This window comes from Globicephala melas, chromosome 15, assembly GCF_963455315.2.
Source record: "Globicephala melas chromosome 15, mGloMel1.2, whole genome shotgun sequence".
Taxonomy (NCBI): Eukaryota; Metazoa; Chordata; class Mammalia; order Artiodactyla; family Delphinidae; genus Globicephala; species Globicephala melas.
Window position 1 is genome coordinate 40,889,239 of NC_083328.1, and position 19,248 is coordinate 40,908,486.

The following is a 19,248-nucleotide window of genomic DNA, read 5'->3' on the forward strand; positions in this document are numbered from 1 at the left end:
GGGAGGGAGGCCTGCTGGGAGCCCCTCTGCCTGCACTTAGCCCAGCGGCCTTTTCTGAGGGAATATTGATCACAAGTGCTCACCTCTGCCATCGGAGCAGCAGAGGGCAGTCCCCGAGTATTCATGGAAAAAAGCTTTTCTTTGCCAGGCTCTATTCCGAAGCCAGAAAGATCCTTTCAGGAGCTCTAATAGCAAGCCCCTGCCCACTTCACACCCGCCCAAGAGCCACACTCCAATTTTCAGGCCCCCAGGACCCCGCTTCAAGGTGGGAGCTGGTGAGCATGACCTCTTTATAGAAAAGATTCTCCGTCAAACCCAACACGTGTCTTGCTAGAGGCTGAGGTGGGACATATAAGTGGAAGATTGAAAATTACACCGGGACGCACAGGGAACTGTATTCTTGTCCCAGACAGAATTTATTCATTTTTGTCTTTATTTCCTAAAATAATGTTAAAAATAGAATTTTGATCACATAGACAATGTCGTCTGATATTTGTGCTGGGAATATTTTGGTTTGAATGTTTAGAAAAAGAATCTAGTCAGTGTTTTTATATCTGACACGGTCCAGAAGGGAGGCTGCTGAGAATTCCTAATTTTTCTTTTCTTTTTTGGCCGCAACATGCAGCTTGTGGGATCTTAGTTCCCCGACCAGGGATCGAACCCGCGCCCTCGGCAGTGAAAGCACAGAGTCCTAACCACTGGACCGCCAGGGAGAATTCCTAATTTCTCCCTTGTTCTGTAAGAGGCAGAATCTTCCAGACAAATATTTCTTACCATGACAGCTGGTTATAAATTCTCACCCCTTTCATCTCATCCAATTTAACATAGGCTAGTGGAGACTTAGGTAGCAGAAGTATTTTTCAATTAAAATGTTCACGACAAAAAGGATGTAATCTCCAATTCCAGAAAGTTCTTTAATATTGCTCAGAAAGTATCACTTCAGATGATATCATTTCAGATGCTTTTGTTGCTGCTGTTAGATTGTAGTGGAGGGCGAGTTGGAGAGCATTTGATTTGGGGAAGAGAGTATTCCTATGATTATAGATGCCCCTGACTCCCTGGGGTGTCAGCTGGCCATGCTTTGTTATCTGGGGCAGGAGGTGTGGCTGGAGCTGAGTACAAAGAACCTCTGATGTAGGTCTTGGGAGCAGGCTTCTTTCCATTGCACTCGAGGGCCACCCTAAGGGCATGTGAGACCATTGATGTGTCTTTCCCTCCTTTCCCTTGAACTCCTGAACATAGAACTTTTTTTCAGGAGACAATGAACAGAAAATTTTGGCCAAACTTCCCCAAGTGCTCAATGACTCTGAGGATATGTGTGTGCAGAGAGCAGAGGGTCCTTCCAGAGGGTGGCAGGGCTGCCCAGGCATCACCGCCACCAAGCTTGGGAAGACTGCTCTCGCGCCGGTTCTTCGCCAGAAGCCCACTGTTCAGATCTGAAGATGTGAGCAAATTCATCTTTCCAGAGAGGTACCATCCAGCAGTTCCTGGGGCCCAAGGGAAAGGCCAGGCCCAGCGTCCTCTTCTCTGCCCACAGGGAGGGTCTCCCAGGAAACAAGTTCCCTGGTCTTCGTTGGGCCTGGTCTGCGTGAGGACTGCCAGGTGGCTTCAGACTTGGCCTCAGGGAAACGTGCCTGGTGGCTGAAAGGAACACGAAGCTACATTTTCACGAAGCCGAAAGGAACGCGTACACCGGTTAAGAACAGCGACTGCTGCTGAGGTAAGTGTCATCAAGAAATGGGGCCCCTGCCTGGAGCCCCACTTTCCAGCTGCGGGGCTCCAGCGAGCCTGGGTTTCAACAGCTGTAGAAGGAGGTGGTGGGAGTGGAGGGATGGCCCTTCCGACTAGACAGTTGGGCCTCGGTGAGCTGGGTGCATCAGAGCACGTCCACTGGGCTCCACATTCATGACTTCCACTTTTTGATTTGAAAAATGAAAGGCAATTAAAACCATTGCCATCTATAGAAAGAAGGTGAACGATAATAGTTCCCCTTGACATACACTGTTTAACAAATCAAGTGGCCCCGATTTAGTTTATACACAGACACAGGACCATAGCACTACCTCAGAGGTGTACAGAAGTGAACAAACATCTGCATCTAGAGAGGAGAGCGGGTGCTGCCCTGAGGCAGCCGCTCTCGGTCTCCCCAATGCCTCACACTCCCGGCCCCTCCAAGATGCACATGCGAGAGGGACTGCAGGTGAGGGCTGCCCAATGCATCTCGATGGGGCTGGTCCAAGCGCCTCAACCCCAATCCTTCTGCAGATCAGAATGCTTGGGAGGCTTGAAAAAGACAGACGATGGGTTTCTACCGAGACCTCATGATGGGAATCTAGGTGGGGGGGGGGGTTGGGTAGGACTTAGCATCTTACGAAGCCTCTGTAACGAATAAAATCATTCAGCTTCCTTTTATGAGGGACCAAGTATTAAAGGCACAACATACCTTTAAGCGAGCTCTCGCTAACAGTCAAAAGCTAAAAAAAGCCAAATGGATTCAGGCTCTACTCGGCTCCCAGGAAGGCAGCTGGATCCCCGTGGAGGTCACTACATGTCTTGTAAGTAACAGGTACTCAACAAATATTTGCAGATGGACGAACGGATGCTTTTTACAAAGCTTGACTGTCTAATGTCCTGGAAGTCCCCTGCTGTCCAGAGCATGGGAGTAGCTCAGGATGCTGGCAGGGGCCACCTGGCCAGGTGGTCCGAATGTGGCTGGAGCCCTGAGTTGGGGCCACAGCCGGGCTTCAGCACACCAACAGGAAGCATTATTACATCCTTCCTACCACTTCTTCACAAGACAAACCCTCAAAGCTGGCCTCTTGCTCAGCAGGGTCAGGGACTCCAGACCTCTGGAAGGGTGGCTGGTGCAGAGGCTGCCCTGGAGAGACGGGAGCCCAGGCCGGGGCTCACTGTGGGCTTTGATACACACCTGGCTATTTAATCACGAAAACAGGAGGGACTTGGATATAGGAGATCGATGATGCTTGGTCTTGGCATTCCAGGGTATGAACTGAGAGGTCAATTTTTACATGAATACATTGGCAAACCTCCCTGTATCCATACTGGCTACCATTCTGGATACATATTAAGGCTTTGGTTCAAAAAAATGCTTTTGAACAACTTCGTCTGACAAAAATGTAAACCATCTTTTGTTAGATGCCAGGATAAACTTTATTTTCCTACAAACTATAATGAAAATAAGAGAAACGTGGCACGTGAGTACTGTGTTTCTACTTTATTAAGTCGTCACAGTAAATCAGAATTAAAGACAGAGGGCAAACTGGAGAGTCAGGTAGTGGCCATCGGTGGGCCGTGTGCTTCTCCGGGCGAGGGTCACCCCTCGCCACGGGGCACCTTGCCTGCCAAGTGGGTTACAGGCGAAGTCTACACCGATGGAGGTATAAGCCCAGGTGTGGAGCATCAGGAAAATTAAATAATAAGAGACAGCAAGATAGAAATCACATGACACCCTATAACTTAATTTACCAGGTTTATCAAATTTCATCCTCATTTACATGTACTAAATATTGTAGACCTGAAAACACAAGAAAACATTCACTTAATGTGTATGTCATACATAGGTACTGAGTGCAACTAAAACATGGTTGTTTCCTGCTGAATTTCCCTTCGGATGTGGACATTCCCCTTCAGTAGCTATGAAGGTAGCACAGTTACATCTACGACATCACAGTAAACATGAAAGCGTCCTTCAGACCTCCAGATGATACAGATAGGACAGTGAACGAAGTGGTCACACCTGAGGAAGGTCGGGAAGACGTGATTTGCATTGTCTGCCGAGCCACAGGATCTTGTTGGTAAGGCTAAGGTCCCATAAGCCGGCCTCGCTCATAGAGTCAGGCTGAAACCCCCTCCTTCCCAGCGGCCGTCGGGAACTGCAGCCGTAACCGCAGGAAGACGCTGTGACAGTCGCTTACCCGAGCTACACGTCCCCACTGCTGTCTGTCTACTTAAGGTTTTACCACTTCAAATGTCCTCATTTTGTGGAATTACTATTTTTTTAAGGACAAAAACCTACTCAGTGAGACTATAGAACAACATCTTTGCTTCAGATGGAAATCAGCGTGCAGAGAAGTGAGGGGACTGGCCTGGCCCTGCCTGGAAGCCAGCAAGTCTTATCTATTTTGGGCCGCTTAGGGCCACTTCTGTTTACAGATGGCTGACCTACTGAAGTGACGAGTCAGCACTGTGACTCCGGTGGGGTCCCCACCGGATGAGTGATCCTCGGCAATTTTGCTGAAAGGCATTTATTACAGAAGCTCGATATTTGCTTTTCTAAGTGAAAAAAAAAAAAAAAAACTTGATCATTTCAATTTTCCACCCCAAATAACATGAACGATTCAAGTGCATGTGAGTGCAAGCAAAACTGGTCGCTAGGGTTCCTGTCTCCCGGTTCCAAATCTCCAAACCAAAGCTGTTACTGCTAAGAGCCATAGAACTTCTGGCTGTCCTCTAGGGCCACGGGGCTGCCAAAGATCATGAGGGATTATAGGAAGGTCTACCTATTTGCTACCTACAACCGGATTTCCCACTCCAGGTCAGGACTGGTTCCTGGAGATGAAGTGGAATCACGGTGCAAGAGTCCGGGGGGGGGTTCAATACGATTCTGAATCCTGACACTGACTAAATCCAAGAATTCTGCAACAGGGTTATTCTAGAGCCTGAAGGTGACACATTCTCCCAGAAGCTAGAGCTTCCGTGGTACTCGGGAGCCCAGGAGCATGGGATGCCCTTCCCGCAGGAATGAGGTACCACGGAGCAGCGGCGAGCGTGCTGAGTCCAGAGCCACGTGGGCCAAAGCACACCAAGCAGACAGCCCACATCACTTAAGGTCGGGGAGGGGGTGCCCAGGAAGATAAGAATCGTGACAGCTGCTAACACAGCAGAAAAGGCTGTCACTTCCGGTCACCCTTTATGTTGCCACTAAGTCCCCAATAAAGCAACAAATCGGCCCCGTTTACAGGCCGGCCCAGAGCACGGCCTCTGTTTGGAATGAACCTGGTTCTCTCGGGTCCCAGCGGTGCTCGAGCTCCCCCTTTCTGTGGGCCTGGCCTCAAGTCCTACCTGCAATCCTCTGTAAAACAGAAGAACACGCTCCCTTGAGAATTAGAAGTCCCCTCCTTCCAGGAAAGCCTTTCTCCACTGTCCCCACACCAAGGCTGGCTCCCGGGTCTGCCCACCTCTCCTGCCAACGTCGGGTACCAGCCCAGCCACCTGGACCTGGGTGGTCAGGGGAAACGGCAGCTCTGCGGGAGAGTGGGCTCAGCGGGAAGGTGGCCAAGGTAGGCTGGGGGTGTGCACAGGTGAGGGCAAGAGTGGAGAGGTGGGGAAGCACCTGCACGGAGACCTTTCCAAGCCCTTAGCTGGCGGCTCCCCTGTTGAGCCCTGGGCTTACTCCGCAGATGGTCCGAGGGCCTAGATGACAAGCAGAGGGCCTGCACCCAACACACCGACCCCAGACGGAAGGTGGGGCTTTCTTTCTTTCTTTCTTTTTTTTTTTTTTTAAAAAAGATGCAACAGGCCTTCCTTGGGGAGGCAAATGGGTACAAAGTAGGGATCACACACCCTCCGCTCGGGATCTGTCACCCTAAAGCTCTGTGTGTCAGGAAACGTGTGTGAGGCCCCTGCCGGCTGGGCACCACAGGGCAAAGCCTTCGGAGGTGCCTGGAAGGGAGCTTTGCGGGGACAGGACCCTGTGTTTCTAGAATCACCTGAGCGCTCTGTGATAGAAGCTTCATCATCATCACCTGGAGGGCCTCCAGCAGGGCCAGGGGCAGGAAACCTCTCCCCAGTTAGCGGGCATCAGGAACCAGGTGGAATACACACAGCAACGGAGATAAAACTTCTCCCGGGCTCGAGACTCTAGGGAAAGCCAATTTCCATGATGATGAAATTCTGGACTAACCATAAATCCTAACAGAAGAAGAATGAGCAAAATCAAGGCAGGGAACATTCCTCCAACAACCGGCCCCTCGGTGAGACATGATGGGTTTATAAACGACCGGCAGACAGAGTCAGCTGCCCCCCGCCCTCCCGGAAAGCCCGGAACCTTCTCCTTTTTCCTCTGCTAGGGCAGCCCCACCGGCACCGCGTGACAGTGGGCGAGTCTCCGGTTGTTGGCGACTTTTTCTTTTCTTCTTTCGAAGCCCAGGGTTCCTGAGATGCCACCGCCTAGTTTGAAAGTCCGATCCACAGCATTTCGGTGGGATTCCTCTTCAACTTCAGAAGACGGTGAATGGGGAGACCGGCTGAGGGCACCAGCAGGGCAGCGATGTTCCCGGAGTCTGGGTTTGGGGATTCGGGTGGGAAGTGGGGGACTCTCAGCCGTCTCACACTCCCCGAGAGGCACCGTGTAGGAGGCTCAGCCTGGCGGCCAGGGCCCTGGAAGGAAGCAGAGGGAGGCCCACGTGGGCACAGGTTGGAGGGAGGATGTGCCACGGCCCCTGGAAGAGGGCTGGACCCCCGCCCGGAGCTGTGCGTGCAGGGGTGTTTGCTGAATGAACCCACAGACCAAGGTCTTTCTTCCCAGCCTTTGCTCTGGACTTTCCTGCAGCATAAAGGGAGCTATGAATCTTTTTGAAATTCACTGGGCCTTACCGTCCAATCTGCAATAAAGAATGAAGAGAAAAGGCGCTGATGACAGTGCGGGGAACGGGGGAAGCCAAAGGAGCAGCACGGCCCAGAGTCAATGAAAGAGCAAGAAAACTTCAGGGGTAGCTTGTGGACCGGTCGGTGTTGTTATTTACACGGATCTACATGCTGGTACTTTACACCAGGAGTTACAACTCGATTATTCCCCAAGGGGTCTGAGACAGGAGGTCAGGACTAATTGAATGCGTCCAGAAGAGCCTACAGCTGTTTAGCTCCAGAGGGAAAAAGGAATGAAGCTGAAGGCTGCGTGCCCGCCGCGCCCCCAGTCCCCAGGGCTGCTCGGAGGAACCCCGGCGCCCGCTGCTGCAACACCGGGCCGCGGTTGCTGAGGCAGGTCCCCTGGGCAGTGCTTCGAGGGAGGACCGTTTCGTCACCCTCCTAATAACCTATTTTTAAACCCTGCTGGGCTGCGCCCCAGCTTCCTCAAAAGCAGGCTTTCTAACCTTCTCCCGACATCCTTCACTTCTGGGGCTTTCGCTACTGCCATTTCCATCATTACTGGCCTTTGAAATTAATGTACGCAGTGACCTTATTCACAGCATCTTCTGTCATTTTCGGATCTGACCTCATTGTTTCCAGGGAGTGCCTCTGGAATCAATACCTGCAAACACGCCTGGAGCCAAGGAGACCACCTTCCCCGGTGCTGTTCCGAAATTCAGCTTTAAGGTCCCCCAGCCCGGGCTTCTGTCTCCTCCCTCTGATCCCAGGAAGGTCGCGGCAGAGAGAAGAGTTGTGGGTCTCTCTCCTGCTGTTTTTGTCTTTGAAAACAGGCTGCTTTCGCTAAAAGCAGCAGAGCTGTACTGCCATCAGAGGTGGAGGCAGTGTTGGTTACATCGCCCCATCACCCTGGAGCCAGAGGTGGGCATCACATCAGCATGTAGTCCAGGGGAGCGGGCCGCAGGGCGAACAGCCCTGACTGAATCCCAGGTACGATTCTAGTTTGAATACCTTCACTTAGAATTGTGTAAGACTTCACCCCACCCACTTTGGAATCAGATCGATTGGGAGAGGGACCCCCCTTCCCAAAAAAAAGCAAGTAAATGAAAGAGATAAAGTGATGTTCAAAGACCTGATATTAAGTGAGAGTACTTCTGGGCCAGAAGGGAAACATTTAACCCTCCACCCCTACCAGGGAGGCAGGAGGGGGCCCCTCTCGGTCCTGCACCGCGGCGTGGCGGGTGGGCAGGGTGATGCCAACTTTGACGAGCTGCGAAGCTCTTGCAGCAAAGCGGCTTTCGTGCATCTGAGGGCAGTGGACCCACCACCGGGTGCCCCGGGAAGGTCACGCCCGGGCAGGAGCCTGCCCTGCACGCCCCCGGCATTCCTCCAGTCCCCACCTTTCTGTTGGCCCGTCCCCTGGCTCCCGTTGTGCCCACTGTACCCCGTGATTGATGGGGAGGCGGCAGCTGCGGACCGAGCAGGCCAGCCGCAAAGGGGGCGATTCCACCCCTGGCTGCTGACAGCCACTGCCCCCGCCCGGCCTTTCCTCGAGCTGGAAGCTGGGCGTCTGTTCAAAGGACACTGGAGCCCCACTTGGCCACCTTTGTGGAGGGGCGGGAGGACACGTGTGGATACGGGGTCCCAGCAAATAAAGGCTTTTGCACGCATCCCCACTGCTGGAGGGGACTGTACAGCTGCTCTGCCTGGCCGACATGGGCACCTGGGCTTTGTGGCTTGTGCCGCCCTGGGGGCTGGCCCCAGTGAGCCCGGGGTTGGGGCAATTCCGTGGCTGAGGGGCTAAGAAAGGGCAGCTGGGTTGGAGGGTCACCTCCTTGTGGCAGTGGCCCTGCCTGCGGGAGGTGGGCAGTGCTTCGGCTAAACCAAGAACTCTAGCCCCTAACTTCCCCTCCACATCTACTCAGGCAGTGGCGTCGTCTGTGCTGCAGCCCCACTGTGGGTGACGCGACTGATAAATGACACCTCGCTCCCTGACCTGCCCCATCATCTTCCTCATCATCTGCTCTCCCTTCCACCTATAAGCCCATGAGTGGGTACAGCCCAGGCCACCCCAAGAGGCTTTTCTGCAGCACTGCTGCGGGGTGTCTGCCATCCATTGGGGCGCACAGGAAGGGCCTGGACTCCAGACCGGGGCAGAAAGGGGAGGCGCACGGAGGTCACACCTGCCGTGGCTGGCCTGCCCTCTGGGTCCTAAACCACAGCAATCCCGGGGTTCTCCACCCTCTGAGATTCCCCCAGCTTTTGTCTGCTCTTCCTTTCCCAGCTGTTCCATTCAGCAGACCCGGGACGACCTGCCCTCCCCAGCCCAGGCCTCGGGGGCCCCATTAAGGCCAACGGTCAAAGGCCAGCCCGCACGTGCTGCGTCTTATCAGCCCATCTCAAGACCCTGCTCCTCCTGGCTCGGCGACAAAAAAGGGGGCGGCCCCGGGTCCACTGGCTCCCCGAGGCCCCGCACACAAAAGGGCGGGTGACAAAGACATTTTCTGGGATGGCAGGTGTTGGTGTGAGATTCCACCCAGAGTACAGGGGCCGAAGAAAGGCCAGCCTGGGTTTCCCGGGTGGGCAGGCAGCGCAGACACGCAGGGCAGAGCCCCTATGGAGGAGAGCAGGAGGCAGGAACCTGTGGGCATCTCAGCATTGAGTCAGCCACGGAGGGAGATGGGTTAGTGAATAAGCAGGGTGGTTGGCCAATCCGCTGAAGTATCAGTCTTACCTTGTACAAATACCGCGCCGAGGCCTTTACGTATCTGAAGGGAAAGAACATAAAATGAAGTGAATGCAAGCCTGGCACACGCACAGCCCAACTTGATATGAGCACAGTGCTAAAAATACGTTTATTCCTGGGCGGCCTGAGTGTTCTTGCAGTTTCAGAGATCATTACGAATTGGAAATTCCCCTACAAGTCCCTCGGCAGGACAGAATTCTAGCTGGTGTCACCCAGATAGGTGTGAAACGAAGGTAACGTTAGCTCTCCCAGGATGTGTGACAGATGCTCTTGGGAGCCCCGCAGACACTGGGTGGCACTGACCTTGGTATCCTGTCCCTGCTGCCTGATGTTTCCTAAATATTTGGTCTAAGATACAGTCAAAGAGAAGAGTTTTCAAGACCAGCAATTGGAATTCTATGGATGCCTTGAAAAAATAACTGACACCCTCCAAGTGTACAAGTTTACATGTCTCCAAGTTTCATTTTACAGGTTTTGAGTGGTACGCAGTGTGTCAGTTCAGTACGGGTGGCACCTGCGATGTAACAGTCCCCAGGGGGGAAGCACGCAGTGTGCGGTGCAGAGTGTGGCTGCGAAAGGGACCCCGCAGAGACGACATCGGACCCTCGCGCACAGAGTAGCAGGACCCCAGCAGTCCTGCCAGACCCCAGAGAGGCTCTGAGCTCTTTCGTGCTTTGTGATAGTTTTTCTTAACTACCCCAACTCCCCCCTCACCACGGCCATCCTATTTCCCACGTGGGTTTCCTTAGCAAACGCAGCCTCTTTCCGCGTCAGGTGACAGCTCCTCACCCTAACCGCCACAGTACTCCTGAATTCAGTGTCACTAGACCACCATCATATCTGGACAAAGGACATTTATCAACGACATGGACTGCTGTCTGTCCGGCCGCCGTTGTAAACTTGGATTGTCTGCTGACCTCACCAGCAAGGCAGGCACGGTGACCAGGGCCAGTTTCTAAGACGGATGCCGTCGGAGGAGGGACCACCGACAGATCTTAGGTGGGGCTCTCCGGAAGAAATCTGGGCTTCTCTGAAGCTGTACTGTACAGTCCATCAATGAAAATTTCACTCCTCCCCACCCTCCAAAATTATGTGGGATTGGAAACTTCAGGATAAATAACTGATCGTGATGATACACTAGGCTTCTCTGTCTTACTTGATTTCTAGCCACTGTTAACGGCTCCTTCTTTACACGGTGATCGAGCTCTAGGGGCACAGGAAGTTCTCGGGCAGCGTTGCTTCCTGGTGCTGGACTGGTATGTTTTCTGAGGGACCTTTAGACAATGCGATGATCTAGATTGCCTGTCCTCCCCCAATGCACCACGTGCTCCTGGAAGACGGCAGTCGTGGGACATCTCTAGGTGGGTCTTCCTCCAGTGGAGGGGCTGGGCTTCCCAGGGCCCCGTGCTGCTGACCCTCTCCCCACGAAGGGGCTTCTCGATCCCCCTCCCCAGCAGCCCCTCGGCCCTGGTGATGCTGGGCGTACAGGTAGCCGATTGGTGGAAGCAAGCAAACAGATGGTGCGTCTGACAATGGAGGGCTTGTTTGTAATTGCTGATGAGGACAGCCTGCCCCTCTCCCGGTGTGTCCCCAGATGCAGCCCGGTGTGCTGTGCTGGACCAGACAGAATGTCTCAGGAACTGCCAATCCACGGGCGAGTTAAGGAGATGCAAACACAGAGGCAGTTGGGGGCTGCCGTAATTATTCCATGGGGCTCAAATGTCACTTGCCCTTGACAAACAGACAGTGCTACCAAAGGGCGGGGCCCCTGTGCGTGGCACGGAGGAGCAGGCTGTCAGCTTCCTGACGCCTCCTTGGGGGTCAGCAAGAGGTACCCACCACCCTGGGCAGTGGTGGAGACACCAGAAGAGACCATGGTGCTTGGAGCTGCGTGATGCCCAGGGGCATGGGAGACGCCAACCCTAATTATTTCATCAACCGGGTGCCTGGTATGTGCCAGGTACTGTTCTAGGCTCCAGGTGACAGTGGTGAACAGAGCAGATGAAACCCCTGCCTTTGAAAGCTTTGGTGGCAAAGTTAACGGCATGCCATCGGGGGGCAAAAATATCTTACTCTTTATTTGTATAACGCGCAGATAGAAGTACAGAGAATATACAGGTAAACGGTATTTCTGTGGTGTTTCAGGGGAGGAGACAAATTAGGAAATAAAAATGTCTTAGAAGCCTCCCTGGTACGGCAGGAAGAATAAAAGGTGGAGAAACACTGATTGCACGGGTTAATATGTATCTTAAATTCAGAGATTTCTTACACGTGAGTGGTGCTGGGAATCAGGAGTCAGCCCCACTCACATCTGAGAGCAGCTGAGCGAGACGCCCCTGGGGAGACCCTTTCAGGAGTAACTTGGATGCCAACGGGCCAACTGCGGTCACTCAGCGGCTCAGACACAGAGCGGGCGTCTGGAGACTCCAGAAGTTGCTTTTAGAGAAAGATGTCCTGCTTCTTGGGCTTCGTGAGGCTCCTCTGACACCTGGATATCCACAAGGGTTTCAAGAGACACAGGAAACCACCGTCTTGGTTGGAGATTTGCTGTGTTCTATGCAGCTCTGTTGGAGGCTTTCCGAAAACCGGTGGGCCTTTCTGTGGCCTGTTTTCTCTAGCTGTACTCACCGGAGAGCAAAAGAGCAAGGATTTGCACCAGGCGTCTTATCTCTGAGGCAAGGCTGCCGTCCAGGACTGTCCCCCGGGATAACGCTGGGCAGGGTCAGAGAAGAAAAGTGGCTGCTCTCCCTGGGTCCTTGTTACTGAGCCATCAGTGTGGGAAATGATGAGCTGGTTCAGGATAATTAGCGAAGGGAATGGTTTTGAGAGCTGCCACGGTGAGGGAGAGAAACAGTGGGCTGGGGTTTCAGCTTTAGGTGAGCGCTAAATACCCTCCCAGCAGGAAGGCGGACTGAGCGGGAGATCAGAGAGCTGTCTGGGCTACTCAGACCCCTTGGAATGGCTCTGAGCACCAGGAACGGGGTAAGCCTACACACTCAACGCAGCACTGGCAACCCAAGGCCAGTGGGCACTAGCCAGCCTAATTACCATGGCCAAATGGCCCAAGGATGGCTTCCAGAATTTCCAACCCAGCAGAAGGGGCTGTGTCCTGGCCCCGGACCTGGCTCTGGGCTTGGCTTCTTTTTTGGTCGTTGGTCTGGCCCATCAACTTGGGTTCTGAAGCAGAAAGCTAGGGCAGCTGGACCGAGAGACAGACGGGCAGAGAAAGTGCGTGCACTGTGCCCGCCCACCTGTGCGGGGGCCCGGCCGGCGGGTGGAACGTTCTTGAAAACGCTTGTCTGGCATTTTTCTCTCCCCCTTCCATGACTATAATGTACATTTATGCATCTATGACTGAATTTAACTAAACACTGAAAATTAATGTCTTGTTAGGCCCTCGTGGAGAAAGATGCTTCCAGACCCTCCAGCTAGCTCACGGAGCGTGAACACGGAGATCTCCGTCTATCCCGGCCATGGAGAGACGGCTCATTTTACCAGACTGAATTCTTCACATCTCAAGATGGAAAAACAGTACAGAAATGTTGATAGCAGCAATACCACAATAGCTAAAAAGTGGAAATAGGCCAAATGTCCACCACATGATGAATGGAACCGAAGTGTGGTCGGAATGGAATAGTATCTGGCAACAAAAACATGTAAAATACCGATACAGGCTACAACGCGGACGACCCTTGAGAACGTGCTAAGTGAAAGACGCCAGTCAGTAAAGACCACGTATTGTCTGATTCCATGTACACGCAACGCCCACAATAGGCAGATCCAGACAGACAGAAAGTGGACTAGTGGTTGCTTAGGGCTGGGGGTGGGGGGAATGGGGACTGACTACTAGTGGGTTTATGTTTTTGTTTTTCAGGAGGGATAAAAAGGTTCTAAAATTAGATTGTGGTGATGGTTGCACAACTTTGTGAATATACTAAAAGCACTGAGTTCGCCGCATGCTGCGAACCATCCTCAAAGCAGAGCAAACGGCGCTACCCCTCGGGTGACACACTGCTCTCCCTGCAAGGTTGTCTCCCAGCTTTATTCTAACTTCGTCTGTTTTATAAAAACTCAGGAGTGAAGGCTTCTCTGGTGGTGCAGTGGTTGAGAGTCCGCCTGCCGATGCAGGGGACACGGGTTCGTGCCCCGTCCGGGAAGATCCCACATGCCACAGAGCGGCTGGGCCCGTGAGCCATGGCCACTGAGCCTGCGTGTCCGGAGCCTGTGCTCCGCAACGGGAGAGGCCACAACAGTGAGAGGCCCGCGTACCGCAAAAAAAACCAACAACAACAACTCAGGAGTGGCCTTGGGCGGTGAGGCGGGATTACACTGGGATTCTGTGTGCTGCTGGGCATTGTTTTTTAAATTTCCCAGTAATCAACAGCTCCAGGAAACACAGAAGTTACGTCTGTGGTGACACGCGGGAGGACGGTGAGTTCTCCGTATTGCTCTGAGGAAGCAGTAAGGGTGCAGTGGGCTGTCTGGGTCCTACGGATAAAAGCTGTCCTTTGGTCTTCAGATGTGAAGGAAGCTGCTTTAGCCCACAGCTGTTTTCTACATGTGAAGTCTTCCTGCGCTGCCCACTTCTAACGTAGGAAATACTTTGGTTAGCTTTCAGTTGGATTTCTCAGTTATCCGTGCCGAAGAGGGGGTGCATTTGCCACCTTACACCCTGTACAGACCATAAAGGCTCCGAGATCGTCCTTTCTGCCTCTGGGGAGGAACATTTTGCCTTTGCCTCTAAGGCAGGCCTCCTCCCTGCACCCTGCTTTTCACTTCTGTGAGCGTGCTCCCCACAAGCAGGGGTCCTTTCGGGGTGGGTGATGAGTCTCGTTTGGGAGAAACTTAAGCCGTGACCCTGGCCTTGACACAACAAAAAACACCCAAGGCTGAGAACAGCTCCAAACTCTCGAAGGGCTCACTCTTACTCTGCTGAGGGCAGACGGTGGGAAGCATGGACAGGAAGCTGCAAATCCCCACGGGGATGTAAAGAATTACTGTCCATGGATTGTTCTAGAGACAATTTGTATCAGAAATGCCAGGGAAGCTCACCCCCTGTCCCAGCCCTTCTGGGTAACTGGGAGTCATGTTAAGTCTCTCCAGACGATGGAGAGGTACCCACCGTGGTCCTTCATGCAAGCTCATGGGTTCTGGTGTGAGTCTGGGGGTCTTAAAGGGGTGAGCACAGGTCAGAATCCCGCCCAGTTCCCCTGAAGGAGGGGTGTTACTGCGCTCCCTCCACCTGTGCTGGCTGGGTTAGGGCTGCGTTCCGTGGCACCGGGCTGAGGGGGCTTCTCTGGGGGTCTCTCTTGTGGGCCCACAGTGAAGGTCTGGGGAGAACAGCTTTTGAACCACCCACGTTCACTCCTTAGTCACACATGAACCATGTGCCTGCCGCATGCCAGGTGATGGGCGTGCATTTTACCTGGCTGGCCTTCTGCCCACCCCTCCTGAGGAATACGCCCCACAGAAGCCAGAGTGATCTTTTCGAACAAGAATCACAACATGTCACCCACTGCCTCACACCCCCAGGGAGCTGCCAGTCTCACCAGAGTGACAGCTGAGGTCTGTGCCTGGGTCGAGGGCCACTCTGACCATCTCCTGCTCTTCCGTCCCCACCTTGCTGGGCTCCTCGCTGCTCCTCACATGCGCCTCAGGGCCTTTGCTCGTGCTGTTCCCTCTGCCCGGACTGCTTCCCCCAAATTCCAAATGGCTCCCTCTCCCTTGTCTCCCTCAAGGCTTCCCGCAAACGTCACCGTCTCGGGGAGGCCGCCGCTGCCACCCCATTTCAAGTGCACCCCACCCCTGTTTTATGTGTCCGTAGCACTCCTGGCCCTCCTTGGTGCTTTTCCTCCTTAGCACCCCTCACTATCCCCAATCTTTATGGAATGTGTGTGGAGGCCCCGGCCCCGTGGGGTTTGTGTGACGATCAAGCGGAACTGTCGCCCCATCTACTGAAGCTGCATCAAAGGTGTGCGGGTCCCGGGACCCAAGCTGGACCCGAGTATCTAAATATGGCCTCTAGCAAGTCACCAACTCTGGGTGATGGGATAGAGAGTAGAGTCAGCCTAGTGGCCTGAGAACCCTTATTTCTGGCTGCTTCCTTTCTTCAGTGGTGACCTCTAGCCTCCGGGACCCTCGTCCCTGATGCTCCTGGGTCAGCAGACACCCCTGGTCAGGAGCGCCCGGCCTCAGAGAGCCGCATGTCACGCCCGATGTCACGGAGGGCCCTGGTGTTACGTGGCACCGGGCTGATCCCAGCCTTGGGGACGCAGCTAGGGAGCAGGGTTGCAGGGCTGGGAACACGCCAGCTGCAGCGTCTGCCCGGGTGCACTTCTGCAGCCATGCAAGGCAGCGTGTGCTTCATGGTCCCGCCCAGGATCGGGGCCGCGGGGCAGAACCTTGCCAGAGGGTCCTGGAAGACCCGGCGGCTGCCCTCACCCCCAGGTGACCACACGAATCAGCCCATCCCGCTCAGGAGGAGAGATGCTGGGTGGCCCACGTGGGGGCCCAGGTAGGTGGAGCGTGTCCTGTGCAGCTGGGATTCATATTCTGGAAGCGGTCAGAGGATAGGGTTCTGCCTGTTCATTCTCAACACTCTCTGCACTGATGCTACGAGGTTTCTCAGGTGCTGAGAAACGAATTCTGGCCACGTCAATGCTGTCTGCTTCATGCAATCTTTTTTTTTTTAAAATTTTTTAAAAAGTTGACTGGTATGTTTCCCATTTTTAAGGGACTTCCTTAAAGCCTTTCGAGAGACTTTAAAGGCCAATGGGAAAAGAGGAACCAGTTTTTCTCTCTACTATGCTATTTAGAGGTTTATTTCCTGGTTATCATCATATATTCTTCAGGAAAAGGAGGGTATAAAATATTCTTCCTTTTTTTCTTCAGCTGTCTGCAACGTTACTAAGAGAGGTCCCATTTGGCCTCTGCCTTGGTTGTTGCTAAATAGAAATTCAGGCAAAACCATTGAGGCTTCCAGGAACCCACCCTGACGGCTGAGGCTGTCTGTGTTCCACCTGCTAGAACCTTCTGGAGGTGAGGGCCCCAGCCATGGCTCACAAGGCATGTGAACCTGTGGTGTCAGGAGCTCCAGACTCTTCCGAAACAATTTCTCAAGGTCATTTCAAATAAGCTTTAAGGGTCTTTTCCAAAAACTGTGAGAAAAATTCTTGGTACCTGCCGACCATCTCCTGGCAACTGCTGTGTCTCCCCGGGGGCCGTATTTAACAGTGAGGCAGGAGGAGGGTGCCGTTCGCACTTAAAACCCTGCAAGTCTGAGAAACCAGAGCAAACCTAAGGCAGCATTTCACAGAAAAAGCAGCAGCTTCAAGTTCTTCCAAAGGAACACATTAAATGTCATGTCGATACTCTGGAATGAATCGTCTCGGGTACCGCCTTTTCCCGGGAACCTGGGACCAGCCTCCGCACCTGCCTGCCCGGGGCAGGAGGGTCCCCCCGCTGGCTCTGAAGGACTGGTTTCTTCCTCTCTGCATCTCATTCTCTTGTGCACCGGGCCTTCCAGTTCTCAGAGTCCCCATCTCAGCCAGCGTGGGAAACTTACAGGCTGGCCAGCAGGACGCCGAGTGGGACAACTGACACACATCAGGCAAGTTTCCATTCGTTCCAGGCTCACGAAGCAGACGGCAAGGCCGGCTCAGGGAAATCTCAACAACTGACCCAAGCCACTGACTAAATGTCTTTTTTTTTTGATGAACCTTTGTGACACGTAGTTGTGGTTTGGAGCTAACTGATCTGCGCTTATTAATAAGTAGCCAATTTTGGTGATTCACGAGTGTCTGCTTTTCCCTAACAAGAGTTCAAGCTCCGGGAGGGAAGGGGAGAGACAGAGTGCAGGGTCTCCAGAGCCCTCTGTGCTCCCCTGAAACGCGCAGCAGAGTCCTGCTCAGGGGTGGCTGCGAGAGGGTGACATTGTTTTCTAACCGATCAACTGGAACAGATGTTTGTCTCATCTCTTGCTTCCCTCTTCCGGAGCTGACACCAGGGAGAGTAAAGGAGTTTTAGAGGAAAAAGGGATGAATAAGCACGAGGCAAAATGTGGTGCGAAACAGGGTAGTCGAACATTCTCTTTAAAACCCTCAATATCACGTAGGAAGGCATCCTAACCAGGTTTCAGTTATTCCAGCTGCAGTACCCAGTCTGTGCAGTAACCAGGCTGCTGGCTGCCCTGTCTGCTCCACACCCGGAGAACCCCTGCTGCCCTTCACTGGTCCACTTTCACTAGGAGACCAGGAGGGTCGGGGGGCGGAGAATGACAGCCGATTCCAGGTGTTTGGTCTGGCTCCGGCATCAGGCCTCACACACATCTGTGGTCTAGAGACACCTGGACCCCTTAAAGCAACAGCCAGACTCCTTCCTGCCTGCATTTCTACTGCAATCCTGTTGCATATGACGTAAGAAAGAAACTTACGCATCATTCTTTAAAGAGATTACAGCCCATTATAGATAGAAGGAACACACACAAGACAAAGCCTGCCTTCCATGTGCTGAGAAAAATCAAGAAGTGAGATAAGTTAAAGGGAGCTGGACCGAGGATGGAAGTATCACAGAATTGCCTTCGTGCGGGACGGTGGTTCTCAGCACTGCTTAGTTTTGAAAAGCAAGTCCCCACCCATGCCCAGACCCCAAACTCCAAATCCCTGGTGGAGGGACCATCTGCATGGTATGGCTTCACGGGTGGCCCAGTGCACAGCTGAGCCAGCACCACTGGGTTCGGGTATGGGACTATGGGTTAAAACAATTCCCACGGATGCTTTACCATCTGTCCAAGAAGATGCATTTTAAGTTTCTAAAGAAGCGTCCTATGCACAGGGGTCAGGCTGAGCCGACTGGTGACGTGGGAGGGAGGGAGCGGCTGGGTCTCACAGCCCCTGCGGGGTGGTCGGTGGTTCTCAGGCCAGGTGGCAACGCGGCTCAGATACAGCCCAGCGCGCTGCGGGCAGAGTGGGTGGCCCCGAGCTCTTGAACGGACAGCAACATCAGAGAACCTGTGTTTGGGGGACACTTGTGGATGGCCTGAGTATAGTTCTGGGCTGTCCTGCTCTGTAGCCGTGGCTCTGACGTCTGGGACGGTCCCCACAGGCGGGATGTTTGGCCAGCATCTCATGGGTAGTGGCCCCGTTTGCACGCCCCCCCCAAGAGACGGGCCAACGCAGGTGGAGGGGACTCCAGAACAAGAGGAGGAACCAGGAGGCACAAGTTCCATGTGGAAACAGGAGGGAAGAGGGTGGCACAGGACGGAGTGAGGAAAAACCCAGACTGGCGGGGTGGTGAGGGGACCGCCCAGGGGACGTCTGTGGAGGGCTCCTACGTGCCGGGCACTATCCTCAGCCCCTTACACATACTAACTTGCTGAGCCTTACGAATGCCCTTCAGTTCGTATTATTGGGCACTATGTAGAAGGTACTGCGTTAGACCCATTTTACAGAATTGGACTACGGGCTGCAGAGCAACGTGAACTTGACTGAGGCCACAGGCTGGACAAAGGGGACATCAGAGCCTGGCCTCTGATAGGACACATCCCCCTTGCAGCTGGGGAGGCTGGCTCCAGGCTGGAACTGGAAGGTTCTGGCCAGTGTTGAGCGTGGGGTCGGGGGACAGGAAGACAGTGGGATCTGAGGATGGAGCAAGGGCAGGCCAGCCCGCACTGTATCCAGCACCAAGGGAGGAAAATACGAACCCCGGGACACGAAGGGTGGCCCGAGGCTTGCTGACGGCTCCACATTCTCCCTCCACTCCAGTACTCGGGGCCCGGATCCTGCTGCGTTCCTAGCACCCCCAGAACGTTGAAGCCCCTCGCGGCCTTGGGACGGCCCCCTGGAGCCCTAGAGCTTGACCTACCCGGGCACCTGGGAGCATCTGATGTGCGTCTGTTG

The 19,248-nt window shown here is 53.8% G+C and overlaps 1 protein-coding gene across 6 annotated transcripts in view; it reads right to left on the reverse strand.

Annotated features, from left to right (window-relative positions):
- Nucleotides 1-3,613: 3,613 nt before the first annotated feature.
- RALGAPA2 (Ral GTPase activating protein catalytic subunit alpha 2) overlaps nt 3,614-19,248 on the reverse strand; it is a 282,220-nt gene continuing 266,585 nt past the window's right edge. For all 6 annotated transcript variants that reach the window (XM_030872473.2, XM_030872472.2, XM_060284396.1 and 3 more), the window contains 2 exons: nt 9,341-9,374; nt 3,614-6,399 (listed from right to left, as the gene is read on the reverse strand). In XM_030872473.2, coding sequence (XP_030728333.2) covers nt 9,367-9,374 — 8 coding nt within the window. In that variant the 3' untranslated portion in view covers nt 3,614-6,399; nt 9,341-9,366. The remainder of the gene's footprint in view (nt 6,400-9,340; nt 9,375-19,248) is intronic.